Here is a 27715-nt window from a genome sequence, read left to right on the forward strand (position 1 = left end):
GTATGTTTTCATGGAACATTTCTAAGTGACTCCAAACTTTTGAATGGTAGTGTGTGTGTGTGTGTGTGTGTGTGTGTGTGTGTGTGTGTGTGTGTGTGTGTGTGTGTGTGTGTGTGTAATATATATATCATAAACGGAGTGCATCCATGGAGTGACGCCTGGTGAATCTTTGCCCCACACTCTTTCACTAGAAGTAGGAATAGACCAGCCCCTCATGTATTGTCAAATCAGAAAACAAGACCAAGTAGTTCTCCCTTTTCTCAAACATGAGTCTGGTTACATGGGGAGACATAGAGACCACTGATGATTTAGTGTTGAGTCACACTTTAACCTTCTGTCCTGTTCCAATTGAGGAGGAACATTCCGCAGCTTTTATCTTCTTACAGTATCTGGGGGCCAGGGCCCTCTGGGTACGTGCGGCTTCAGTGAAACAGATACACACACATATACTCTCTCACAAACACAGAAGACAAACACCCTCCTGGAAAGTCACCTGGCCACACAATCACTACTGTGAGAATAGGACAGATATTTGTTTTAAGTTGCTAGTGAAAAGGACATTCTGTAATACATATTATTCCCAGGCCACCGACTGGAATGCTCTAATTACTATTGAACTGGTAGGACCGCAGTCTGTGGGTTGGTTGAAGGAACTTCTCTGGTACATTCTTTCCTCCAAGCCTCTGTCCTGATTCCTGTCCATGCCCTCTCAGCAATGTGACCGCTCACTGATAACTGACAGTTGTGTGGATTGCGACTTTGCATGTCCTTATCAGTTCTACTAAAAATAAATATGTATTGTATGTATTGGACATATAGTACTGTCATATTCGAGAAATTGCACAAACTGGTGAAAGGTTATTTTTATGGTTTATTGTCCTCTAACAAAATATGAGTCCATCAGCAGTATTAGGGTCCATGCATGGCCCGGCAGCCAGAACACGTGGTGAGATGGCATTTACCACAACACTTTTCAATCACCATTTTTGATTAAGTTTAATAAAATATATCAACGCAAAACGTTAAAAAGAGGGGGAAAGTGCTGTATTTTAGACTGATTTGCCTCGTGATTTGTCAACTCGACAAGTTCTCTATCCTTCACGCTGGAGTGCTGCTACAGGCTCTTTGCATGCCTTAACCATTCACATTCACAGAAATCGCAGGTCACGCGGGCTGGACACAACGGCATAAAGCTTACGGCAGTCTCCACTTCCTCTGGTATTTATTTATCAAACCTGATAACACATCACACTAGACAAGCCAAAACTCTTCCATAAATGTATCAGCATATACACTTAAACATTAGCGATCTGACATGTTGTATTGCATGGAAACCATTTTTTCTTCTTCAGTATGATCAACTGTCGGCTTCTAATGGCTGCAGCTGCATAATCTAGCCTTATTATGCGCCGTCATTCTGGCCAGGGTAAAGGAAGCGGTAACGTTGTGTATTTATCATCAATTTGTTAGAAAATGTGAATTGGATCAAATGTGGTTTATATTGAAACTTGAACTGACTAGACTACCTAGACTTTTTCAATCCAAAATTATTAACTGGAATTAATTGATAAACCTAACAGACTGAGTACATTTTAATTAGGCCTAGAGTTGCATAGGGCGGAACTACATGATATGACAAACCCGCATACAGAAAGCTTTGTCCAATCATGTTGTTTTCTCTGTGTATGGGAAACAACCTTAGTCCTTTAAAATATAATTAATATGTAAAGTACAAGATTGCTGCAGTTTGATAGTGTTTTCATCTTCCAAGGACATTCGTGTTTTTTTTTAACCATGTGACCTGATTATAAAAACGGGTCCCAATCAAAGCCCATATTTTTTTTGTATTAATATCAAATCAATACATAAAGCACATGAGCGAACACAAGCATACATAGATTACGAACAATAGACAATCGAGCTAGGGGGTACAATATCACATTACAATTACACAAGGACCTTAAGGGACATGCATATACTTACAATTCTAACAGCTTTTTTGTTAGTAGAGCATTTAACCGTCTTAAAATACAGTTCCATTTCTTTTTGTAGGGTACGAAAATGTGTTTTTCTGTTTGTAAATGTACATTTGTGTATATGAAATTTGGCCAAAAGAATAATGAAATTAATTACATAAAAATGATTCCGCTTATTTATATTGTATGTAAAGAATCCAAACCTTTTTACAACAGATTAATCACGCCATACCGTATAAGGTCCTGAGTTTTACCTGGTTAGGTTACCAGAACAGGAAAGACTACAGCACCAGAATAATTTTTCGCCACACCACTCTGTCGCAGAGGGTGGAAAGAGTGTGTGAGAGTGAGTGCGCAACATGTTGACAAAACAATAATGAATTTGGCCTCACAAAAATGTTTCTCCGTTAATTTTCTCAGTAAAACAAACTAGTTAAGAATACCGGATTTCCTCTGTAGCTTAATCAAAATCGTTCTCCCGTTTCTCATCGGTCATGAGGGATGTAAAATATGCCACATTATATGGACTCTGAAACGCTGTGTTTAAAAAGCGCAAATCAATCTGACGTGCGCCCGCGCAGCGTGGTCCTGTGGACAAGGTTACACAAATTCCCTAATGCTGCGAACGCGCTTAAATTGTATAAACCATCAGTAGTCCTCTAGCACAACGTGAATTTAAAAAAACGCGGAAACGTGTGTTTGTCTTCTGCGTGTCTTCTATTGGGACAGTAGGGGATATTCGGGGGCGCATTGCACACAGAGCTGCCCGCTATCCATCATAAACCCTTATTTTTGAGAACAGTTGTGAATTGACTGCAAGAAACTCCCCGGGGCCAGGGATTTCATAGTAGCCTACCGCGATTGTGGATTTTGTGACATTGGCATACAATGACAACTTCCATCCGTACAAAGACAGGTAGGGAATACTGCGCGCTCTGTGCAGTGCGTGGAGTTCTAGTTGGAGTTCAAATAGGTTGCTATATTGCCTATTGCAGAATACAGTGCCTACCCTTGTATTGCCATTTTATCATGTTACTTGAATATTATACCAGAAACTGAGTGGCATAGTTAGAAAGTCATTATTTTTGTTTTCTATGTGTAATACATATGTGTGTAATTATTTGTTGTTGTATTCATATTTGGAACCTCTTGTGAGACATGTTTGCATATCTGAAATGTACATTACTGTATACAGGCATATATATTATGCACTGTTGCATGCAAGACCTGTCTCACCCTTTAAGCATCGAAAGGATTATAGAGGACCATGAATGGTGGACAATGCTTGAGCTTGATGGACACAAACTAGGCTACTTTTGTTTGTTTGTGATTCAGACCAGCCTGTGAACAGAACAACATGCTCTCTGCCCCTCCAGGATTTATGCATTGTTGCACAGCAAACCCACTATTTATATTTACTGCAAAATTTGCTAGTCCTTCATAGAATCTATGCACACATGACTGTAAGTCGCTTTGGATAAAAGCGTCTGCTAAATGGCATATATTATTATTATTATATTATAATACTTTTTTTGTGCCCAGGCTTTGTTGATAGGTACTTGAGAGTTATTAAATGTCTCCTTTTTGTTAAATGGGCAAGCTGGGATTGTTACATACATTTTAGGAGTTTTGAGTTAATGGCATGTAGCAGTTGCTTCATGAAGAATACAACTTTTAAATGCCTCATGAGTTTAGGTCAACTGTTTTACCCCACCAGAACCCAAAATAGTGTTATTTGTTTAGAATAACAATGTTATTCTAAACAAACCTTATATGGTTTCATAACTATCATTTTGATATCATTAATGGTCAGTCCTTGCATCCATGGCTCTGTTTGTTTACATTTCTCCAGCCCCAACCCTCAGCTGTTTACCAGTTGTTTTTCCAATCCCAGATTTCCCCTTTAAACATTTCCACTTGACTTCCTCCAGACTCCCTGTGATCTGATAGCTATATAAACATTTGTTTGGAATAACAACTTTATTTACTGGGCTTTTGGGGTGTTTATTTCAGATTTTTGTCTAATCAAGCACAGTGTTTCAACTTTAGATGAGTAGGACTTCGGCCTCGTGCCTTCTCACATGATTGGAGGTGAATGGTTATTCCCTGTTGTGTGTTAATGCTTACACAGATCCAGATTGTTTGAATGAGTGGGCCTTTGATTATGTCTTGTCTTGTCAGATCATTTGGATTCCACTGAACCCCAGGTTCTGGACTATATGCTGGTTCGTCACAGGAACTTCAACCTGATCAATGGGGTCCACTCTCCCGACGAGGTCGACCAGATCCAAAACTGGGAGATCCGAGACTCCGACATATTCGTTGTCACTTATCCCAAGTCAGGTGAGTACTGGAGACAGCACGGATATACTTACCTAGAATACCCAGATTACCGCTTTTAAAGCAGTTTACTGCCTTTAAAACATGCCTGCATAGCTCTTTTCATCTCTTCCTATAAGGTCCTCTAACACAGTTTATCAGCTCAACTGAGTAGATCTCGTTCAGTGAGTTTACATTGCTTATCTGTTAGTGGGCTCTGTTCTCGACCTATATCAGTCCAGCAGCCCAGATAAGTGAAATAAATGTCCTAGTTTTTAAACCCCCAAACATAGTATTTTTCATTTATCTCCCTGAGCAGAACCTTGCCTGCATCCTTATATTAAGTGGAATGCTGCATGCCCAGTTAGCCTTGGCTGAAAAAAATGGTTTAACCAGGCTAGATTAAAGTGTAACAGACACCATGTCCCATAAGCACCATATTAGTGCAGGAGTAGCACAGTGACGGTAGGCAATGTCCACATTCAAATACACTATATATACAAGTATTTGGGCACCCCTTCAAATTAGTGGATTTGGCTATTTCAGCCACACCCGTTGCTGACAGGTGTATAAAACAGAGCACACAGCCATGCAACCGTCATAGACAAACATTGGCAGTAGAATGGCCTTACTTACTGAAGAGCTCAGTGACTTTCAATGTGGCATAGTCATAGGATGACACCTTTTCAACAAGTCAGTTCGTCAAATTTCTGCCCTGCTAGAGTTTCTGGTGCTGCTATTGTGAAGTGGAAACATCTGGGAGCAACAACTACTCAGCTGCGAAGAAGTAGGCCACACAAGCTCACAGAACGGGGCCGCCGGGTGCTGAAGCACGTAGCACGTAAAAATTGTCTGTCCTCGTTTGCAACAGTCACTACCGAGTCCCAAACTGCCTCTGGAAGCAACATCGGCACAAAAACTGTTTGTCAGGAGCGACATCAAATGAGTTTCCATGGCCGAGTAGTGGCACACAAGCCTAAAACCACCATGTGCAATGCCAAACGTCGGCTTTAGTGGTGTAAAGCTCGCCACCATTGGACTCTGGATTAGTGGAAACACTTTCTTTTTTTTTAACGAATCACGCTTCACCATCTGGCAGTCTGACGGACAAATCTGGGTTTGGCGGATGCCAGGAGACCACTATCTGCCCTAATACATAGTGCCAACTGTAAAGTTTGGTGGAGGAGGAACAATGGTATTGGGCTGTTTTTCATGGTTTGGGCCAGGCTCCTTAGTTCCAGTGAAAGGAAATATTAACGCTACAGCATATAATAACATTGTAGACAATTCTGTGCTTCCAACTTTGTGGCAACAGTTTGGGGAAGGCCCTTTCCTGTTTCAGCATGACAATGCACCTGTGAAAAAAGCGAGGTCCATACAGAAATGGTTTGAAGAGATCGGTGTGGAAGAACTTAACTGGCCTGCACAGAGCCCTGACCTCAACCCCAACAAATACCTTTGGGATGAATTGGAACGCCAACTGCAAGCCAGTACTAATCGGCCAACATCAGTGCCCAACCTCACTAAGGCTCTTGTGGCTGAATGAATGCAAGTCCCCGCAGCAATGTTCCGACATCTAGTGGAACGCCTTCCCAGAAGGGTGGAGGCTGTTATAGCAGCAAAAGGGGACCAACTCCAAATGAATGCCCCATTATTATGGAATGAGATGTTTGACGAGCAGGTGTCCACATACTTTTGGTCATGTAGTGTAGAATCCCTGAGAAATAAAAGTTTACTACATTTTCCCCCATCAAAATAACCCCTGAATTGTCAGTTAAACAGTGTGTGGCTGTTATCAAATCAAGGTAGTGAGGTGAAAGGGCTAAGCTATCCAGTATTGTACGTTCTATGGTAGGACTGACTTGCCATTTTGTCCCTGCACGGACAATTCATGTTTAAAATGAATTGAAATGACCTCTGGGTGACCTGGAGTGTCCACTCTGCTGTGATTGACAGGGACGATCTGGATGCAGCAGATTCTGACTCTGATAGAAGCCAAAGGTGACGTCACTCCAAACACAGAGCATCTCAACGCGCAGCGCGTCCCATGGATCGAGCTGATTGGCAGTGAGAAGGAGTTTAACGCCACCCCTTCCCCCAGGCTACGGGTCACCCACCTGCAGTACAAGTTCATGCCGCTCGCCGTCAGACAAAAGAGGGGAAAGGTCAGTGGAATGCAAGGCTCATTTTGGTAACACTTGTGTATTATTCTGTGGTATTAGCACTTCATAATTAGCACTTTGGTATTGGTGTTAGCCTGCAGGTATAATGCTTTATTACTTGTTATGTATGAGCCTTTATAATGCTTTAAGGATTTTAATATATTATATCTCTATGTATCAAAATACTCTAAATGGTCGGTATACATGCTGATTATAAGTCTTAGAATGCATAATACCTGTAGGCTTTAAGTGTTACCCGAAGTATATCACCATAAATCATTACCTTCTGGATTACTTTCATTAACGCATTACTACTGATATTGATCTAGTTTTTTTTATAGTCAATCTATTGATATGCAGTATGACCTTGCTTCCCTAAGGTGATCTATGTGGCCAGAAACCCTAAGGATGTTCTCGTGTCCTATTACCACTTCCACAAATATGCAGCCATGCTGGAGACACCGAAGGACTTCAATGATTTCTTTGAGAAATTCATGGAAGGGAAAGGTAAGAAGAATGTGAGCCGTTGGTCCTGTATAAGGACTATGCATTTTGTACATGATGTTCAAAGCCAAGTATGTTTTCTATGGGGAGTTGGCACTAGCCAAAAAGGCTTTAATTGTGATTATTTTGAAATTAATGTTGTCGAAAACCTTCTAAACACTTTTGCCTGTAGTATCCTTAGGTTCAGCTGTGCTTTCATGGTGGTAGGCTGGGTATGAAGTATCCATTTGAGTCTTTGCTGTGTGTGTTGCAGTTTTTGGGAACTGTTGGTTTGAGCACATCAAGACGTGGTACGCTAATAGAGACAACATGAACTTCCTGTACATCACATATGAAGAGATGATCAAGGTACCAACAGTGGCAACCTACCTGTCCATCTACTTGTCCATCCTGTCCTGTACTCGGAGTTGGCTTGTGAGTTTACATGAGTCTCAAAGCATGAACGGTGTGTGTGTTGCAGGACCTGCGCTCCATGGTGGAGAGGATGTGCAGGTTTCTAGGGAAGGATTTGACAGAAGAGCAGATGGCCAGTGTGGTGGAACACAGCACCTTTAGAACCATGAAACAGAACCCACAGGCTAACTACAAGACAGTGCCCGACTCCCTGCTTGACCACAACAAGGGCACGTTTATGAGGAAAGGTATGCACGTCACACCTTCTAAGTCATAATATAACGTGATAACAGAATGGTCGCCTGTGTCCTTATCAATACACTTTGGTGTGAGGATTTTTTTGTTGTGTGATTCAGAGAGACCATTGCACAAGCTGCATATTATTAAGAGCAATCACAAAGGGCTTACTGTACTACACTTGTAACACCTGGCCCCCACACATTTACACTGAACCAACCATCTGGATTATATAATTTGTGCAAATTTAAAGGACAATTTAAATTGATAATTTATCTTAAAAGGGCAATTCCGCCACTTTTCAACCTCATATTAATGATCTCTACTACATATGTGAAAACGGCACGTTAAAAAGCTACGGTCCTATTGTTTAAAAAAAAATCTGTCACATCACAGGGTAGGATTAAAAGTAGGAAACTGATTTACAACAAGTTTATAGCCAGAGGGAGGGTATTTTCTTGCTCCCCACGTCACCGCGAGTCTCAGTGTTGGATGTTATCGGGTAGAACTTTTTAACCTTAAGATGTTTTTATACGAAATGTAGAAATGTGCCATTTTCACATATGTACGTACACTGGTATTGTGCTGGAGATGTTGAAAAGTGGTGGAATTGCCATTTAATACTATTTTATATTATTGACTGATTTCCATCCACACTCTTGACAGGGACCATTGGGGACTGGAAGAACCATTTCACTGTTGCACAGAGCGAGAGATTTGACAGTGCCTTCCAGGAGAAGATGTGGGACCTGCCCCTCTCCTTTGTGTGGGACATAAATGACGTCAATAGTGCCACGTGATGACATCATAGTCACGTCTTTCAGGGATTTTTTAAATCCTTGGGCAGGCCCCCTAAGTATTTTTTGGGGGTCACCTACAGTGGGGCAAAAAAGTATTTAGTCAGCCACCAATTGTGCAAGTTGTCCCACTTAAAAAGACAAAATGAGAAGAAAACAAATCCTGAAAAATCACATTGTAGGATTTTTAATGAATTAATTTGCAAATTATGGTGGAAAATAAGAGTTGAGTTGAAATAAATAATCCCAGAAATTTTCCATAGGCACAAAAAGCTTATTTCTCTCAAATTTTGTACACGTGTTTACATCCCTGTTGGTGAGTATTTTTCCTTTGTCAAAATAATCTTTCCACCGGTCTCAAGTTGAGGGTGTGCAATTGGCATGCTGACTGCAGGAATGTCCATCAGAGGTGTTGAATGGTAATTTCTCTACCATAAGCCACCCCCCGTTTTAGAGAATTTGGTCGTACGTTCAACTGACCTCACTTCAGACCACGTGTAACCATGCCAGCCCAGGACCTCCACATCTGGCTTCTTCACCTGTGGGATGGTCTGAGACCAGCCACCTGGACAGCTGATAAAACTGTGTTTACACAACCAAAGAATTTCTGCACAAACTGTCAGAAACCGTCTCAGGGAAGCTCATCTGTGTGCTCGTTGTCCCAACCAGTGTCTTGGACCTGACTGCAGTTTGGCGTCATAACTAACTTCAGTGGGCAAATGCTCACCTTTGATGGCCACTGGCACACTGGAGAAGTATGCTCGTCACAAATTAATCCCGGTTTCAAAAGTACCGGGCAGACGGCGTGTATTGCGTTGTGTGGGGTTTGTCAACGTTGTGAACAGAATGCCCCATGGCGGGGTTATGGTATGGGCAGGCATAAGCTTCAGCCAACAAACACAATTACATTTTTATCTATGGCAATTTTAACGCAGATACCATTACGAGATCCTGAGGCCCATTGCCATTCATCCACCACCATCACCTCATGTTTCAGAATGGTAATGCACAGCCCCATGTTGCAAGGATGTTCACAATTCCTGGAAGCTGAAAATGTCCCAGTTCTTCCATGGCCTGCATACTCACCAGACATGTCACCCATTGAGCAGGTTTGGGAAGCTCTGGATCAACGTATGACAGCGTGTTCCAGTTCCTGCCAATATCCAGCAACTTTGCACAGCTATTGAAAAGGAGTGGAACAACATTTCAACAGCTTGATCAACTCTATGCGAAGGAGCTGTTGCTCTCCATGAGGTAAATGGTGATCATACCAGATACTGACTGGTTTTCTGATCCACGCCCCTACCTTTTCTCTTGAAGGTATGTGACCAACAGATGCATATCAGTATTCCCAGTCATGCAAATCAATAGATTAGGCCTAATTAATTTTTCAATTGACTGATTTCCTTATATGAACTGTAACTCAGTAAAATATTTGAAATTGTTGCATTTATATTTTGGTTCACTGTAGTAGCTATCAATCCAAAATGTATCTATAAAACAATGTACATTTTCTATTTGGAGGGAAATAGTTTGGCAAGTGTACAGTAACTTCTCATGCACTGTACCCACATGGTTTCAGTCAGTTTTGAATGTGTATAAAAAAGTATTAAATGTTTAAAGAATTAAAATACATTAAAAAAAAGCTAATGTCTTGACTCATTTTAGCTGTAAGTGATTGAATAAGGAAACAGTGACTTCAACCAACAGTGTCTTAAGGTTTTCTGTAACAATGTGCTGCCGCCCTCTGTGGGCCAGTTTACAACTGTCTTGTGAAATCCAAGCCGACAAGCACTTATTCCCTATTATCTAAATGAAGTGATGACAATGTAAAGTCTTTAGTCCCCCACATCCAAGAAAAGTACTCAACACAAAATTCATAAAAATGCAAATGATAGATCTTTCATTCTTATTAAAAGCAAGTCTATGAAGCAGTAGATCTGTGCTATTTCTATGCTTCCTGTTTAAGTTTAATTATTGCATTTTTCAGTTTTGTACACCAGTTTATGGAAGAGACATTTCACAGCAGTTTAGATGGTACAATGATTCTCTACACTATACTTGCTTGTTTTGTCACAAACTGAAATTAAGCAAACTAGAGGTTTTGCAACCAGGAAATGGCGGAGATTTCTGCATAGTGCATCTTTAATGGCATCAGGGTATAAATCAATTAATTGACCAGGGTGTATAAATGCCTTGAGGTGATTGTGTTTACAGCCAACTGGAGTTATAGTTCATGTCTAGAACATAAATGTGGGTGTTATTGGATGTCTTTCTTCCCTAGGCTTGGTTACATACAGTGACTTCCCTTCCTGTGATGATCCCCTCCTGTTAGTATCGGTTGCATTCAAAGTCGTAAATATTACAGTCGTGCTGCGCATCTCAGAAGAATTCTATATCAAATTGATGTCATTCCTGAGATGCAAAACACTTCTCCAGGCGTTGAGGGATCTGAATCTGTGCAGCACAATGTGACTGCAATAAAGATGATCTGGGACCGGACCTGGTTTCAAATACTATTTGAAATCATTTCAAATGCTTTCTTCTGGGCTTGATTGTGCTTGCCAGGCACAATGGAACCAATAAAATAGTCACAACACTGCAATCCCCACCGATCTGGCACTCCAGGCAGGCTAGAGCAAATGCTCAAAGTATTTTAAATAGTATTTGAAAACAGGTCTGCCTTCTTCCTCGTTCAGTCCTCATCACTGCCCAGTGCCAGAGGGTCAAAGTCAGGGTCGTCTTCATCCAGGTCGAGTTCCTCAAGGTCCTGGAAGAGGGACTCGTCCACTTCAACACTGTTTCCAGCTGAACGGGAGGGAAGAGCAAAGTCATTATACAACCTTTTACAGATCCCCTCGCTAATATCCATACTTCTCTTCAATCAGACATGCACACACTACAGTTGTATCACTCCGCTATTACTTACAATCTTCCAGGAACTGTATATCTGATGTGTCAAGATTGTGATCGGTCTCAAATAGCTTTTTTCCTGGTAGAGAGAGAAGAAATAAAGTCTTGATGTACAAATTTCAAGACGTTCAACCATTGAACCTTGTCCAGCCCACCATTTGATACCTCGCTTTACATGCACTGACAGCTACATTGGTATGTGTTCATATGAAGTCCTTCTGGGCAAACTCCCTCTACCTCTGTAGCATGCTCTCCTCCACCACTAGCAGTTACCAGACATGGTCTTCAAGGTGTTTGCTACCTAAACTCCCCAGGGTCATTACCAAATTAAGACTACAGTTTCCTAGGCCGGATCGTGTTTTACATTTTGTAATGTTGTATTGACTGCTGCCTTTTTCTTGGCCAGGTCTCCCTGGCAAAAGACTCAATGGACTTATTCTGGTTAAATAAAAATAAAAACTTTGGTTTAGGTTCGGACTGTACATGTTGGCAGAGATGTAGCATCCATGTTAGGGTTGAATATTTTCCTAGTATTTTACAAATGTTCTATCCCTAGAATTAATCACTTTTCTTCCAGTAACCCGGTATTTCCCACCAAAACCATAAGTGCCATTCAAAAACATCAACAAGCATATAAATAGGCCCGTCTGGATTTGTTTAGAGGATTTGTTCAGAGCTTTGATTGAAAATTCAAGCCTGATACTACCTGAGCCGGATGAGCCATACATTAAAATACATTTAATGAGCAGCACGTGGCCTGCAAATTTGATTGAAATATAATAGGGTCCGTTTGTATAATTAGTAGGCTGACGCATACATATACACACCGTTTCATAATATTTCCCCAAATGATAACCTACCTCTTTCTCTATTGTTGAAAGCGAGGAAGGAATGAAGGAATGAATCAACAGTTTAATAAGTTATCATTCTGAAGACATCCTTGAATAATACAGGACTAGAATTAGATGCAGAAGGCTTTCACTTCTCTTCAAGAAGATTGAATGGTTATGGGTCTGAACAAATAACTGCTATATCCTACTGGCATCACACATGGACTTATTTCAAACTACCTGTGAGTTTTATTGGCTGCTGTATTCAGCTTTCAGCAAAAAAGAGATTACGTCTCCGAATAGTCTATTGGTATAAGAAATGCTACGAAAAATCATGTCTAGCTTTTCCTGCATGGGAAAGGAGAGAGGCCAGGGGCGGACCGATACATGCTTATTGCGCAAGACACAGAGGCTATGAGTTAGAAGATTATTATGCATAACCCATCATTAAATTAGCTAAATATAAGGCGAATACTGCGTTGAATTTATGATCAGAAAAGGGTAGGCTAGGACATCTATTTTGGATGCAATTTGAATTAAGTTCAAGATGAGAGAGAGAGAAAGACTGCAAGAGAGTACAATGATCTTCAAGCGATAGAACACTAGTTTTAAAACAGCCTATCACTAGAAGAAAATGTACCATGATGAGATGATAGGTCTACATGCACTGTGAACTGCGCTCCATACGGAGATGGGTCGTCTGTCCCCACCCTGAACACTGAGGAGTTATCATACAGAGGCCATAGAGAAGACGGATTTAGACTTCGCATATCACTTAATAGTTCCATTTCACGCCAAGCTGTTCATATAAATAATTTAAAATAATATACCAGTGTCTCAGTTATTTATCCTGGGAAAAGGGAGTGGTCCCAGTAAGTCTCAGTAACCAGGTTCCCATTATTCAACACTAATCCAGATGGTTGGGGATGAAGAGGGGTTTGGGGGTGGTATAGACATACCTGTGAGTTTAATCTTCCCAGCCTGCTGCTGCTCCTCCTCTTTCTGCCGTTTCCTCCTCAACTCAGCCATCTCCAGCTCAAACTTGGCTTTCCATGACAGGAAGTTCTCGATGGTGACCACTGTTCCTTGGAAGAGCACCTTCTCAGCCTCTTCCGCTGCCTCCTCTTTTCGCCTCTTCTCTTCCTCTCTTCTGTTTTTTATCTCGTCGACTAATTCATTCAGTTTGTCCTGAACTGCTGTAACTAGGGTGAATATCATCACCATTCCTAGGTTTTCCTCAGCCTAGAAAAATAAAAACACAGATGTAAGCCCTTTCATTGCGGAGTAAGGCGGAATAGACAGACGGAGAGAGACAGACGGACAAACAAACATACAGAGCTGCAGTAAGGTGAGGATGGTGGAACAGACAGACTGTGCGAGAGTAAGTAGGGCTGTCAGCCGGTGATTGTAAAGCAAATAACTGCCGGCCTCACTCACGGTAATTGACCGTTAATTAACACATTTAGCATCTCCTGTCTTCCACACACAGCCTACAATCTACTGATGCAGACCTTCAGAACTACATTTTTAAAAGTATAATAAATCCATGTATTATAGCCTTCACCATAACAATAAATCCATTCATTTTAGACAGGTCTAAAGAAACATGAAGAAAATGTAGTCTATTTCAGAAGAACAGAATAGCATACTTTGCATTGTCCTTATGTTAGGCCCTGATCTGGCTATGCCATATGGCTGTGGGCTACACTAGTTCATTTAGCATTTGCTAAGAATTCCATGGCAGAGGCTAGATAGTGTGGTTTACAGCTTATCATACGGTACTCTACCTCAGGCGAGCAATACCTCGAGACTTCTTTAATATTAGACATTGCGCACCAGCTGTTATTGACAAAAAGACTCCCACCCCTCGTCTTACCAGACGTAACTTCTCTGTTCTGCCAGTGCATTGAAAATCCCTCCAGCTCTATATTATCTGTGTTGTTGTTCAGCTACGACTCAGTGAAACATAAGATATTACAGTTCTTAATGTCACGGATAATTGTAAGTTATCAATTTTATTTCCCAATGATTGCATGTCAGCAAGTACAATTGATGGCAGTGGGAGTTTACTCGCTTGTCTACAGATTCCCAAAAGGCAGCCCGATCTGCATCCCCTTTTCCTCTGTCTTTTCTTCACACAAATGTCTGGGATCTGGGTCTATTCCGGGAGAGTAGTAGATCTTTCTCGTCGGACTCCTTAAAAGGAAAAAGCTTCTTCCAGTTCATGGTGAGTAATCCCAGTTCTGATGTCCAGAAGTTATTTTTCGGACATAAGAGACAGTAGCAGCAACATTATGTACAAAATAAGTTAAATAAAATAGCACAATGGGTTACGGCATGTAAAACATCATTCACGAGTGATGAGATATCATTCACGAGTGATGAGATATCATTCACGAGTGATGAGATATCATTCACGAGTGATGAGATATCATTCACGAGTGATGAGATATCATTCACGAGTGATGAGATATCATTCACGAGTGATGAGATATCATTCACGAGTGATGAGATATCATTCACGAGTGATGAGATATCATTCACGAGTGATGAGATATCATTCACGAGTGATGAGATATCATTCACGAGTGATGAGATATCATTCACGAGTGATGAGATATCATTCACAAGTGATGAGATATCATTCACAAGTGATGAGATATCATTCACAAGTGATGAGATATCATTCACAAGTGATGAGATATCATTCACAAGTGATGAGATATCATTCACAAGTGATGAGATATCATTCACAAGTGATGAGATATCATTCACAAGTGATGAGATATCATTCACAAGTGATAGGCTAATATTGTCACCCATCACACTATTATTGATTTAATCTAGTGTTTACATATACTAAATAATATGTGAAATTTGTTTTGATTTGGAATTATGCACCGGTCTCAAAACAGGGGCAGCGGGAAAAATATATGTAACCTATGCACTTAAATAGCGAATGGAGGACACTTTTCCCGTGGTTCATTTTCATGCCACCCAGGTAGGCTATACTCCTGTTTTGAAGAGAAGCAATGTGCTTAATATTAGGAAGGTTGAGAAATAAATATAGTAGTCCTAGCCTATAGAAAGCTGATGGGATCCTCTATTTAAGAGGCCATCACTCTGTTTTCTCATGCAATTACATAGTCTATAGAAATGTTGCACAACATGAGCTCATGGGGTCTCATGAGGTGTTTGATTTGATTTCCGATTACATTTGCATTGATGTCAGAGTGACAATAGAGTGCAGAGTACAAGGCAGTTATCAGGTTTGATAGGCTACTAATGACCATGAGCAGCATCAGAGCTTGGAGAAGCCTAATTACAATGACTAAACGGTCACATGGAATTTGACTGCCACCATGACTCGGTGTGGCGGTAATACGGTCACCGTAACAGCCCTATGAGTGAGTGTGTGCACATGAGTGTAACAGACCTGCTGCTGCAGTAAGGTGAGGATGCCCTCTGCGTCTGAATCCTCCAGGTTCTCCTGGGAGTATATCTCCCACAGCGGCACCTCATCGGGATATTTCTCCACATAGGTGAACTGTAGCGTCACTTCAATCGCTACAATAACACAGAGGCATTAGGTTAACAAATAAACAAACAATAAATGTAGTAAAACCCTAGCCAGGTCCCAGATCCGTAAATGCTTTAATTAGCCAACTCGAATGACTTGTCATATGGGACCAGGCTAGTGTAGCCCAACAGATCTACACAAGACTCGGGCAAGAGAGTGATAGGTTAGGTTACTGCTTACTTTCATCGTTTTCCCCTGCGTCTGATGTCACAGTGATGGTGAAGCTGGTGGGCACCTCTGATAGCACTACAGGAGGGCCAAAACAAATATTAAAGTCAGCACAGCAGTCACATCATTGTTATGCAAATTGATGAAAAGCAAACAGTTCGAACAGAAAGTGGATCCCGTTGCTCTAAAAATATTTCACTATTGAAAAGTGGAAGATGTTAACTATGATCAACTCACCTACTGGAGAGCCTGAATGGTAAGATGTGTGGCACTGTCAGTGCAGTTGAGTTTGTTTAGCTAGCTAACAGTGCAGTGGCATTGACTAACTTTGAGTGCGGTGATCGAGGGCGTTTCATTATGTGATCGTTAGCGAAAACAATTTCTCCTAAATGTTGAGGGTTGTTGGCTTGCTAACTAGCTAGCCAGCTAAATTTGCACCACAATGCTAACCTGAGTTATCTAGCTAGCGTTCTCCAGCCTGGAAACCAACCGAGACAGACTCGCAGAAAACTCACCTGTAAACGAGTCCGGGTAAATTGACTCTATAGCTTCCAGCTCGTTTCGCTGCTCCTCGGCGTAATCTGTCATTTTCTTCTACTATGGTCCATCAATGAGCTAGCAAAGTTATCCAAAAGGGCACAGACCTGTGCGTGCTCGAAGCAGAAGGGCCCACCAAAGATGTTTATAAAACCGAGATAGACCCCAGCTCGTCGTTTCCAATGAGAATAAATTAGTCATAGTGGGCAGAACAAGCAAGGAGGCGGGCAGAGCCAAGCATGCGCTAGCGAAATCCTATTGGCGCGTTCTAATATATTTGGGCATATTTCCGTTAGGAAACGCATACTCTGTGAAGTGCACGTGTGCAATAACTCAATTCGCCTTTGCACTCCTACTAAACAGCGTGATTTTTTAAAACAAAGTGCGAAGTCTACAATACTTAATCAGTTCTGTTCATAACATATTCTAGTTTTTGGAACAGAAAACTGCATAGAGATCAAATGTTTAATTTATGAGAAGATTTGCAGAATATCGGCCAAAATACATCTCGTTCCATCTTCTCCCACTGCGCGCCAGTGGGCTTCCTCTCACTACTACATTTGGTAGTGAGTGGAAACGCCAACCGGATGCTTCACATTTATGCATCCACTGAAATATCTGTCTGTGGGCCCACTGTTGATCGACTACATCGGCAATCCTTTTTAGTTCTCACTCTGAATCACAGAAGGTTGGTTTGACAATGTCTACTAATCGAATGACTAATTATGCAATTATATCTATTAGATACGGATACATTTTCCGTTATTATCTACTCATTAGTATTACTCGTTCGGTATCATGTATGAAATATTTTATACTTTTCTTCAATATATTATTTTAGTCTAGTAAATTCTTAAAGGGCCATCGACATTGGCCTTTTCCTTCATACTGTAGTCATTGGCCTTTTTGCAATTGGTTTGCTCAAGTCCTGCATCCTCTCTCCTCCATCCTCTGCAGTGGTGTAGTGGAGGGTATACGCTGTATTACCATATACACACTTATTTTTCAGTGTGCATTGGGTATACAAAGTAATGGAGGGATATGCCTTATCAATTAACAAAGCTGATCCAACAGATCATAATGTTTAACTTATGTTGATACACTATTATTCCTTCATATTTTAGGCGCAGCAATGTGCACACAGCAGTAAGGCCTACACGCAAATGTTCCTAAATACAATTTGCAGGAAAACACCTTTCTTAAATGCGCACATGGACAGAGATGAAAATATCCATTAGATATTTAGAAAGAGGGGAGATCTAAAGATGCAGCATCTATCATGGGATGGGTTTCTAATATGACTAGGATAATGCCTTTGGCTGCTAGACAATGAAAGAAAGTTGAAAGAAACCACAGAACAGCAGAACGCATATGAGGAAGTCTTTATAAAATGGTTTCCTCCATGTTTCTATGGTGGAATTTTGGCTATAGGCTACTTTGAAGAAAGGTAAGACCTGCTTCATAATATGAAGTAAAATGTCCAGGTTTCAAACAATTAAGCAACGGGGAAAAATATAGCAATGCTAATGATAGGCCTAACTGTCTTCTGGTAGATGTAAAGGCTTTCCCAAAAACTAGCTACAAAGTAGCCAATGGCAGAATGATATCATGATTATTTGCATCAATCCAGTGGTTATTTGTTTTGCAAACTCCATCTCATGTGCTACAGAAACAAGCTAGCCAAACAATGCTAGGTGCCTGCACACTTGAATTAAAGGGTAACTACACTCAGAAATAAAAAATTATTCAATTTTTCCCAATCCTTAAAACTGGTTTCATGATGTGGTTTAAGCATTGTTATGGACTTAGAACATCCCATTTTGTGGTTTTTCTATTACAAAAATATGACTTTTCACAGAACCCTGTAAATATTCTGATTCAGTTGACAGCCTAATTGCTTGGATTGGCCTGACTGTGAAAGACCGATATGGGATTTATAATTAGGGAAATTTGGGACAAAATTTGAGTATACCACCTCTATACCACAGATCCTCTGTCCCCTCCGTTTAAAAAAGGTCAAAGGTGTCACGCCCTAACCTTAGATATCTCTGTTTTCTCTATATTTTGGTTAGGTCAGGGTGGGACTAGGGTGGGTACATGATTAAAAATATGTGGAACTCTATTGACGCTGCGCCTTGGTCTCATCATTTCGACGAGCGTGACATAAGGAGGAGGAGAGGAGGCAAGGAGAGGGAACGTGAACGGAAATGTGCTCGTTTGAAATGGGATAGTCCTTCTCCACTGCACGTCATCAGGCAAATTGCGTTTACAGGGGGTGGAATCGTAAAATAAATGTGTAAAGTGATAAAAACAAATTTAGCCAGCTGTGCAAGCCATTTTAAAGATAAAAGGATAAGCAGCATGTCGTTTTTAAACGTTTACATGCTTTTGTCCTTCGAGAAAACAATAGCTGATTCAAAGGAGTTTGGCAAATTTCAAAACTCTTCCGCGAAGGACTACAGATAGGATACACATGACTAACCTCCGATGAAAGGTGGCTATCGAGAAGAGGACACTCTTCCATTTGCTTACTACTGAATTGGCACTCTCCTTGACCACTCAACCACTTATCGGTTTCCGGGTCACAGAGGAGAGAGGATGGAGGAAAGAGGATGGACTTTTACCCAAATGAGAAAAGGCCATTTTGTGTGTGTGTGTGAGAGATGCACCATTGAGAGCTGACCCAATGTCCGCTAGAGGCCGCTATTATTTGACGTCAGGATAATAATAGTGCCCTCTAGCGGACCTTGGAGCTGCATCAAGAGTATCATGACTGACTCCATCATCGCCTGCCACAGCAGCTGCACCGCCCTCGAACGTGGATCTACAGAGGGTGATGAAAACTGCCCAGTCCATAACTGGTGGCGAGCTCCTAGCCCTACAGGAAATTTACTCCAGGCGGTGTCTGAGGTAAGCCCGGAAGATTTCCAGAGACTTCAGCCACCCCAAACATGGACTGTTTACTCCCTTACCGCCTGGCATGCGGTACAAGAGCATCAGAGACAGTTTCTACCTCTTGGCCATAAGTCTGTTGAACAGCTAGCCCCTGGCTGCCGTCCACCTGCACCTTAAGACTATTTGCACAGAATCTCTGCATTCCCACTTCTCTCTCTAACTTGCTCCTAACTAGTCACTATTCACTTACTACTTGTAAGGGCGGCAGGTAGCCCAGAGGTTAGAGTTTTGGGCCAGTAACTGAAAAGTTGCTAGATCGAATCCCCGAGCTGACAAAGTAAACATCTGTCTTTCTGCCCCTCAACAAGGCAGTTAACCCACTATTTCTAGGCCATCATTGTAAATAAGAATTTGCTCTTAACTGACTTGCCGTTTTAAATAAAGGTAAACAAATATTTAAATATAACAGTACACTGACATATATTCACAGTATATATTTTTAAACTTATTTTTTAAACTACTGACAGTATTTTGGAGTGCTCTAGAATTACCACTCATTTTATTATTCCTGCAATGTTGAGGAAGCTCGCAAGTAAGCATTTCATTTCACCGTTTATCCTGTATCTTGTGCATATGACGAATAAACAATGATTTTAGTGTGTGTGTGATTTTTTTTGTTGATTTATGACCATCAATTTTTACCTTTACGTTATCTTCCTACACATTCACTGTAAACTGAATTAAATATACAAATACACAAAGTATGTTCATCTCCATTATCCTTCATTCAAAAGTAAGATTATTTAAAAGTTGAGGGTTGGTTTCCAGGACCCAGATTAAACCTATTCCTTAAAAAAGGACTGAGAAATCAACTGAAACTAAGTGCTTTTTAGTCCAAGAATAGGTTTTTCTACATCAATGAAACTGGTCCTTACTGTTCAAACTACATTTTTTTTAAATTACAACATTCAGTGAAAAATCAACATTCTTTACATACCCTTCAAATAAATTGAAAGCAAACCATTTTTACATAAAAACTGAGCATGGGTGCTGCTCAAATAAGAAGTTACACTTTCCCTATGCAGTGCAAAGGTGCCCACAGCCAAAACACATGACATTATCAACTGTATCAAAGAATGTGGGCTTCTTTGACAGACAATAGATTATCATATATTCCAGTGAATCACATAGAGTACCAGTCAAACGTTTGGGCACACCTACTCATTCAAGGGTTTTTCTTCATTTTTACTATTTTCTACATTCTACAAACTATGAAATAACACATATGGAATCATGTAGTACCCCAAAAAGTGTTAAACAAATCAAAATCTATGTTAGATTCTTCAATGTAGACACCCTTTGCCTTGATGACAGCGTTGCACACTCTTGGCATTCTCTCAACCAGCTTCACCGGGAATCCTTTTCCAACAATATTGAAGGAGTTCCCATCAATGCTGAGCACTTGTTGGCTGGTTTTCCTTCACTCTGCAGTCCAACTTATCCCAAACCATCTCAATTGGGTTGTTGTCAGGTGATTGTGGAGGCCAGGTCATCTGATTCAGCACTCCATCACTCTCCTTCCTGGTCAAATAGCCCTTACATAGCCTGGAGGTGTGTTTTGGGTCATTGTCCTGTTGAAAAACAAATGATAGTCCCACTAAGCGCAAACCAGATGGGATGGCGTATCAGTTCAGAATGCTGTGGTAGCCATGCTGGTTAAGGGTGCCTTGAATTTTAAATAAAATCACTGACCGTGTCAACAGCAAAGCACCCCCAACCATCACACCTCCTCCTTCATGCTTCATGGTGGGAACCACACATGCAGAGATCATCCGTTCACCTACTCTGCGTCTCTCAGACACAGTGGTTGGAACCAAAAATCTCACATTTGGACTCATCAGATCAAAGGACAGATTTCCACAGGTCTAATGTCCATTGCTCTTGTTTCTTGGCCCAAGCAAGTCTCATCTTATTATTGGTGTCATTTAATAGTGGTTTCTTTGCAGCAATTCGACCATGAAGGCCTGATTCACACAGTCTCCTCTGAACAGTTGATGTTGTGATGTATCTGTTCCTTGAACTTGATTTATTTGGACTGCAATCTGAGGTGCAGTTAATTACTGATTTCTGAGGCTGATGAACCTATCCTCTGCAGCAGAGGTAACTCTGGGCCTTCCTTTCCTGTTGCAGTCCTCGAGAGCCAGTTTCATCATAGCGCTTGATGTTTTTTTGCGACTGCACTTGAAGAAACTTTGATGTCTTCACTATTATTCTACAGTGCAGAAAATAGCAAAATAAAGAAAAAGCCTTGATTGAGTAGGTGTGTCCAAACTTTTGACTGGTACTGTACATGCCAGGAAACTTGATAAAATATGAATAGAAGGGCTATGGTACTGTGCTTGGCATATACCCCCAACCTACAGTTCTCTCCCTTTCAGTCATGAGCCTCTGGCTCTACCGTTGGAGCCTGCTCTGTGTTCATATTGTTAGGTTGAGACTGTGCATGTGTGTCACCATTGCTTCTGGAGCCACACAGCTCGTTGTCCACCATAGGCTGCTGGGCTTGACTTAAGGGTCCATTGGGGATGGGTGGGGCAATATGGGATGGGAGCACAAAAGGCTGGTAGATGCTCACCTCTGGACTGTCCCCAGAGAGAGGGGCTCTGTCTCTGTGGGCCCAGTAAAGCTCTGGTACACATCCACAGCCTGGTCTCCATAGACACCCATCTCTGCCTCGTCTCGCAGGAGATGGCTGTATACAAGCGTGTCCTCGATCGAGGCATAGATGTGGGACTCGTTCTCTTTTCGTGATTTGGGGAACCTCCTGTTGTGATCTGGCAGGAAGCTGGTCCCGTTGGGGTTGTAGATGGACACTTGGTGAGACAACTGTCTCTTCTTCTTCCTACTCAACAGGAGGGAGATCAAAACACATCACATGCAAAGTAGGCTACTGTAAAGACAGAAAATTATGTTGTCTTAAATAGTCACACTTATTAAGTCCCATAATGATATAAAGTCCAATTCCTACTTTGACCGCCTTTCCTTCCAGTTCTCTGCTGTCAATGACTGGAACGAATTGCAAAAATCACTGAAGCTAGAGACTCATATCTCCCTCTCTAACTTTAAGCACCAGCTGTCAGAGCAGCTCACAGATCACTGCACCTGTACATAGCCTATCTGTAAATAACCCATCCAACTCCCTCATCCCCATACTGTTATTTATTTGTTTCGCTCCTTTGCACCCCAGTATCTCAAGCGCACAGTCATCTTCTGCACATCTATCACTACCAGTGTTTAAATGCTAAATTGTAATTATTACACCACTATGGCCTATTTGTTGCCTTACCTCCCTTATCTTACCTCATTTGCACACACTGTATATAGACTTTTCTATTGTGTTATTGACTGTATGTTTGTTTATTCCATGTGTAACTCTGTGTTGTTGTTTGTGTCGCACTGCTTTGCTTTACCTCGGCCAGGTCGCAGTTGTAAAATGGGAACTTTTTCTCAACTGGCCTACCTGGTTAAATAAAGGTGAAATAAATCAAATTTAAAAAATGTACGTTTTCACTTATCATGACAACAATGTCATACATACAAGTAATCCCTTATTACCATTTTTTTGTAATTGAAAATACCTTGGAGTGTAGCTATAGAATATAGACTAGCTACGGTACAAGTAAAATACAAACAGCCTAGTTAAATAAAATCAAATAAATTATCTCCACAACACTCCACCGTCACACTCCACTCCAGCAGGTGGTGATAGTGTAAAAATGTGTTTCGAAAAAGAGCGCGTGGAACGGGAAAAACAACACTTGCTAGCAGCTACTCAGCTAGATAACAAACAAAAATGTTGCCTAACATAAAATCATTGAGAATGTTGCTTAACAGGCGATTAAAAGCGGCTGTCGACGAGCTATTCGGGGCAGTTGAAACAACGATAGCAGAGTACCAGCAAGAATTATGCCGTTCAAAAGAGGAGAAAGACCGAACGATAGCAGAGTACCAGGAAAAAATGTCCCGTTCGGAAGAAGAGAACGCCCGGCTACAGAGGCTGCTGGATGTCGTTCTTAAACCAGAAGTAAAGTTACAGAGACTAGAAGGTGTGTTACTTATTAGCTAAACCCGTAAAAAACATCGTTTTATACAGATACCTAATGCATGTTGAGCATTTAAATTTGAGTCATCACTAGCAAAAATGTAATCCAATTGGAGACAGATTTTCATGCGTTTTTCATTCAAAAATCAGAAGGAAGAAAATTCGAATTTTCCCCACCAGTAGTGTTTCCACCAAATGGAGTGTGTGACGACGTAGTACACACAGTGTACTTTTTCATTTAAGGTGTCATGTACCGAATACAAATCAAATGTTCTATATGTTTCCATCACATTTTCAACTCTACCAATAGTTTTGTCATAAACATTGTCCTGTTAAATAGCAAATGTGTCTACTTTGGTCTTGGCACGTGTGTTCGAGCCAACAGCTCACATATAGCCTACACTCCAGGCGGTGCGGGTAAACTAGTCTACATGAGATTATTATGAAAAATATTCTCGTTATTTTCATTTGTCAAGCATCCGTCATCAGAATAAGATTCTCGATATTATTCACCACCCTGTGAAATTCATAATTGATTTAATCTGTTGCCTAATAAACTGCATGGTTTCACGAGTCATAGACGACCATACACCATATCATCTCGTGACTCCAACTTTACTCAGATGTGATGTTTATTATATCAATATTTGCGCATAAAAGCGTTTGCATCACCTTTTCTCGCATCACTTATTTTACCTACACAAAAATATCACACTATGTCGAACTAACAAATTATCTGTAGGCAGTTATACAACTGTACCGAAACTTCCAGTTTCCAACACAAAAGTTACATCTGGCTAGAACACATTTCTTGTAAGCCAGCATCTCAGCATTAGAATGTACTAGCTAAATATATCATGTTCTTTTTCCCCACAGACCTCCAGCAGCTCACTCTCTCCATCTCTGAAGAGGTTTCTCCTGAGCAGCAGGATTGTAGTCCTGGTCTGGGGCAGGAGGAACCTTCTCAGATTAAAGTGGAACAGGAGGAGCTATGGGTCATCAGTCAGGGACAAGAGCAGCTTCAAGCGATGGATTATGATACTGATGATACTGATGATTCTGCTGATACAGAAGCCTTCATATCTACTGCCAGAGTAAAAGGTGACTGTAATCAGAACCCAAGTCAGTCCTCACATCTTTACCAAGTTGTAACCCAACGTGAAGAAAACACAGACAGGGATGAGCTACCTAGCACCACAATGCAAATTGAACAGATTAAAACAGAAAATGTCAGTAACAGTGACTCTCAGCCCCCATCTGCAGTCAATTCAGACTGGTCTGAAACTCAGATTGAGAGTGTTGATTGGATGGAGAGTGAAGGACCTCCACTCAAGTCAAAGAGAACACAGACAGAAGTTGGACCAAGATTCTGTACTAAAGTCAGAGAATCCACAGAGTTGTCCCATTTAAAATCCCCTATCCCCGGTAATGCTGTTCGTCATTGTAGAATATGTGCAAAACCTTTTATCACCATGACGTCTCTAGTGATTCATGCCCATAGACATAGACAACTATCTCGGTGTGGTATCTGCGGAAGAACCTTTGAGTCTGTAGAAAGTTTGAAAGAACATCTACATTTTCATGTTGCAAGTACAGGATCACTTTCTTGTTACATCTGTGGTATATGCTTCACAGAGGATGAGGAGTTTTTGCTGGAAGAGCATATGAGCAATCACAAACTGTATCGCTGTCTTGGGTGTAAAGAACGTTTTCGTCGTGATCAACTTGATTAAAACACCACAGCAGTTTTTGCTAAAGAAGTGACTCTGGTAAAATGTTGCCGTTCCATATCCTAGTAAAGGAAGCCTGAGTGAGGCCCAATGCAGTCTGCGTATCCTGAAATGTATTTTTTAAAATATCAAAAAAACTATTGAATGGAAAGTGTACCTTCTAATGCATCGTTACCATATGTACTCAAAAAGCTGGTTTCTCAGACAGAGATTAAGCCTAATCCTGGACTAAAAAGCACTTTAAATGGATATTACGCTATTTTAAAAGGAAAGATTATAACCACAAATAGGTGTTGCTCCTGCTACTTTTTCTTATTGGGGATGAATCTGTCTGAGAAACCATTCCAACATTTATCATGAAGGGCTAGAGAAAAGGTTACTTACTTGATCACCACACAAACCACAGCTGCCAACACAACCACCATGAGAACCAGCAGAGCTGCCACCACACTCAGAATGCTGGTCAGAAGCAGGTCTTAGGAACAGGAACACACACACAGGTTAGTATTCACTGACATACCATTATCAACCCACTCACTAACATAATGTTTCAAATCTGGAGGCTGATAACGCTTATTATAGAAAACATTAGGAACACTCCATGACAGACTAACCAGATGAATCCAGGTGACAGCAATGATCCCTTATTGATGTCACTTGTTAAATCCACTTCAATCAGTAGATGAAGGGGACAAGACAGGTTAAAGAATGATTTTTAAACCTTGGGCAAGAACGGTATGGTAGTAGGTGCCAGGCATATTGGTTTGTGTCAAGAACTGCAATGCTGCTTGGGGTTTTCACGCTCAACAATTTCCCCTGTTTGTCAAGAATGGTCCACCACCCAAAGGACATCCAGCCAACTTGACTCAACCAGGGCCGGTCCTTGCCGTTCTGCCGCCTGTCGTAGAATTACAACATGTTAATCACATCACTTTAATATTAGAATGTATCCCTATATTAGTACATTCAGACTGTTATATCTAATAGGCAACAGAATAGTGTTCTTAGAACAGTGTTCTTAGAGGAGCCTTTGAGATTTTAACGCTGACAGTAGATTTACGATGGCTTGGTAATAAGACATTCCATGATTAGTGTCTGTGTGCCTGTATGTCGGTGCCAGGGAGACCCAATCTCCTTTTTCTCTCCCATATGCAGATGAACACTGAACTTAAATAATTTCAGCGAATGACCTCGTGTCTATGTTACATTACTATTTCTGTATAAACAAGCAGTAAACGACCTTGAGACAGAAACCTGTTGCGATGTAACCGTGATGTTTTTGCATGAGAGCAAAATGTACCTTTGTATAAATTCATTCATCTGTGATTTGTCATGAACATCCAGGAGGATAGACTTTGCTATAAAATGCTGTGGCTTAGTCCCGCTGGTTGAGTTCTCAGGGATCACCTCCAGGGTGGTTACTGACCAATTCCATTACTGCACTAATTAAATAATAAAGTTAAATTGTTTTGAAGAAATCTAAAAGTCTCTCATTTGATTAGAATAATTCCACCACACCCTAGGCAAGACCAAAAAATGTTGCTACCACAAAACTGGAATACTCCCAGTAAGTGAAAAAATAAGTTTAAAAGCCTGCACCAAAAAAGGTCACCCAAAAGGCATTGGTCTGTGCTTCCAAGCTCACTGAGGTGTAGCCTACAGTGTTGCCTGAAAATTAATTCTATGAATGCCCATCTATTTGGTAAGCCTACCGTTTGTAAAACACAAAAAATGATGACAGGACCAAAAAAAAGACTTCCAAAAGATGGTGGCTCGTGCTTACTGGGGTGTAGCCTACCATGTGGCCCCCAATGGAATTTGATGAATTCCCATCCATGTACTAGGCCCACTGTTTGTAAAACAGGCCGTTGCATTGGCTTTATTAGTACGGATTCCTGTGACTAATCAATTTGGCTATTTAAGTTCTGATTATCAGCGTGAAATGCGAAAGTACTTTTTCCGCTATGATCAGCTTGTCAAAAATGGAGGGATACAAACTTGAAACCACTGATCACAGCAATGGGTTGAAACTCCTGGACAACAGTTGTGGTTGTCCATTTCATATTGTCCATTTAACTTTGACCTGTCCTGTTTTTAGGATATGTTGTTAACATTACAGCGCATTTTTTGGTTGATTGAGCGCCATTTAGGTCAGGCTATTTGATGGGAGAAACCTGCATGATGTAAAAAAGTGTCCGTCACATTACATTATCATACATTTTCTCTCCAGTCTGTATGCTACAGAAAAGGCCACATACTCGTTCTATCATATCCTATATCTGCTACATGACTCATGTCAGATAATGTTTTGGACGGAATGATGATACAGAGCCATAGCGATGTGTCTCCAACAGAACCCTGGACAAACTCACTGGGAATGGACAAGCAAAGTGGGCACTGCTTATCACAGGGCGGCATCAACGCTCACCTAAAAATCCCATATGCCACTGGTTGAGAGAAAATGTCATTGTTTGGTCAGTTTAGCTCATAAAATGGTCAGTTTAGCTCATAAAATGCCACCCTCGTCAATCTGCCGCCATAGGCAGCTGCATAATCCTACCTACTGAGCGAG

At 41.0% G+C, this 27715-nt stretch overlaps 4 protein-coding genes across 7 annotated transcripts; 2 read left to right on the forward strand and 2 right to left on the reverse strand.

Annotated features, from left to right (window-relative positions):
* The first annotated feature begins 1055 nt into the window (after positions 1-1055).
* Positions 1056-10212, forward strand: LOC118367739 (amine sulfotransferase-like). Of its 3 annotated transcripts, none has more exons than XM_052494565.1 (7): positions 1056-1218; positions 4158-4319; positions 6252-6460; positions 6838-6964; positions 7215-7309; positions 7422-7602; positions 8258-10212. In XM_052494565.1, exons 2-7 carry the CDS (start codon positions 4196-4198, stop codon positions 8389-8391), a joined length of 870 nt encoding a protein of 289 aa, XP_052350525.1. In that variant the 5' UTR covers positions 1056-1218; positions 4158-4195; the 3' UTR covers positions 8392-10212. The 3 variants fall into 3 exon arrangements, with proteins under 3 accessions (XP_052350525.1, XP_035607262.1, XP_035607263.1); XM_035751369.2 differs by lacking the exon at positions 1056-1218 and adding an exon at positions 1251-1438; XM_035751370.2 differs by lacking the exon at positions 1056-1218 and adding an exon at positions 2624-2892.
* A 52-nt stretch (positions 10213-10264) lies between these two features.
* On the reverse strand, positions 10265-16754 carry LOC118367741 (RWD domain-containing protein 1-like). Its single transcript, XM_035751373.2, has 6 exons — positions 16395-16754; positions 15892-15957; positions 15568-15698; positions 13091-13373; positions 11318-11380; positions 10265-11196 (listed from the first exon to the last, which is right to left on the reverse strand). Exons 1-6 carry the CDS (start codon positions 16465-16467, stop codon positions 11084-11086), a joined length of 729 nt encoding a protein of 242 aa, XP_035607266.1. The 5' UTR covers positions 16468-16754; the 3' UTR covers positions 10265-11083.
* A 1098-nt stretch (positions 16755-17852) lies between these two features.
* Positions 17853-25674, reverse strand: LOC118367750 (CUB domain-containing protein 1-like). Of its 2 annotated transcripts, XR_004822165.2 has the most exons (3): positions 25528-25674; positions 22782-22831; positions 17853-22213 (listed from the first exon to the last, which is right to left on the reverse strand). XR_004822165.2 is itself a non-coding variant. In XM_035751384.2 (2 exons), the coding sequence occupies exons 1-2, from the start codon at positions 25566-25568 to the stop codon at positions 21943-21945; spliced, it is 312 nt and encodes a 103-aa protein (XP_035607277.1). In that variant the 5' UTR covers positions 25569-25671; the 3' UTR covers positions 17853-21942. The 2 variants fall into 2 exon arrangements, 1 of the variants encoding a protein (XP_035607277.1); XM_035751384.2 differs by lacking the exon at positions 22782-22831 and having other exon boundaries at positions 25528-25671.
* Positions 23055-26621, forward strand: LOC118367735 (zinc finger protein 394-like). The gene is made up of 2 exons (XM_035751365.2): positions 23055-23417; positions 24290-26621. The coding sequence occupies exons 1-2, from the start codon at positions 23165-23167 to the stop codon at positions 25144-25146; spliced, it is 1110 nt and encodes a 369-aa protein (XP_035607258.1). The 5' UTR covers positions 23055-23164; the 3' UTR covers positions 25147-26621.
* The last annotated feature ends 1094 nt before the right edge of the window (positions 26622-27715 follow it).

Source organism: Oncorhynchus keta, chromosome 34, assembly GCF_023373465.1.
Source record: "Oncorhynchus keta strain PuntledgeMale-10-30-2019 chromosome 34, Oket_V2, whole genome shotgun sequence".
Classification (NCBI taxonomy): Eukaryota; Metazoa; Chordata; class Actinopteri; order Salmoniformes; family Salmonidae; genus Oncorhynchus; species Oncorhynchus keta.

Excerpts from the sequence above, each read along its gene's own strand:
- LOC118367739 (XM_035751369.2), top strand. The coding sequence starts at position 1,405 with ATGCGCCGTCATTCTGGCCAGGGTAAAGGAAGCG. Across the intron at positions 4,320-6,251 it reads TGTCACTTATCCCAAGTCAG|GGACGATCTGGATGCAGCAG; the intron begins GTGAGTACTGGA and ends TGTGATTGACAG. Across the intron at positions 7,310-7,421 it reads CATATGAAGAGATGATCAAG|GACCTGCGCTCCATGGTGGA; the intron begins GTACCAACAGTG and ends TGTGTGTTGCAG.
- LOC118367741 (XM_035751373.2), bottom strand. The coding sequence starts at position 16,467 with ATGACAGATTACGCCGAGGAGCAGCGAAACGAGCTGGAAGCTATAGAG. Across the intron at positions 15,958-16,394 it reads TTACCCGGACTCGTTTACAG|TGCTATCAGAGGTGCCCACC; the intron begins GTGAGTTTTCTG and ends GCCCTCCTGTAG. Across the intron at positions 15,699-15,891 it reads CGCAGGGGAAAACGATGAAA|CGATTGAAGTGACGCTACAG; the intron begins GTAAGCAGTAAC and ends GTGTTATTGTAG.
- LOC118367735 (XM_035751365.2), top strand. The coding sequence starts at position 23,165 with ATGTTGCCTAACATAAAATCATTGAGAATGTTGCTTAACAGGCGATTA. Across the intron at positions 23,418-24,289 it reads AAAGTTACAGAGACTAGAAG|ACCTCCAGCAGCTCACTCTC; the intron begins GTGTGTTACTTA and ends TTTTCCCCACAG.
- LOC118367750 (XM_035751384.2), bottom strand. The coding sequence starts at position 25,568 with ATGGTGGTTGTGTTGGCAGCTGTGGTTTGTGTGGTGATCAA. Across the intron at positions 22,214-25,527 it reads GTGGTTTGTGTGGTGATCAA|GAAGAAGAAGAGACAGTTGT; the intron begins GTAAGTAACCTT and ends CCTGTTGAGTAG.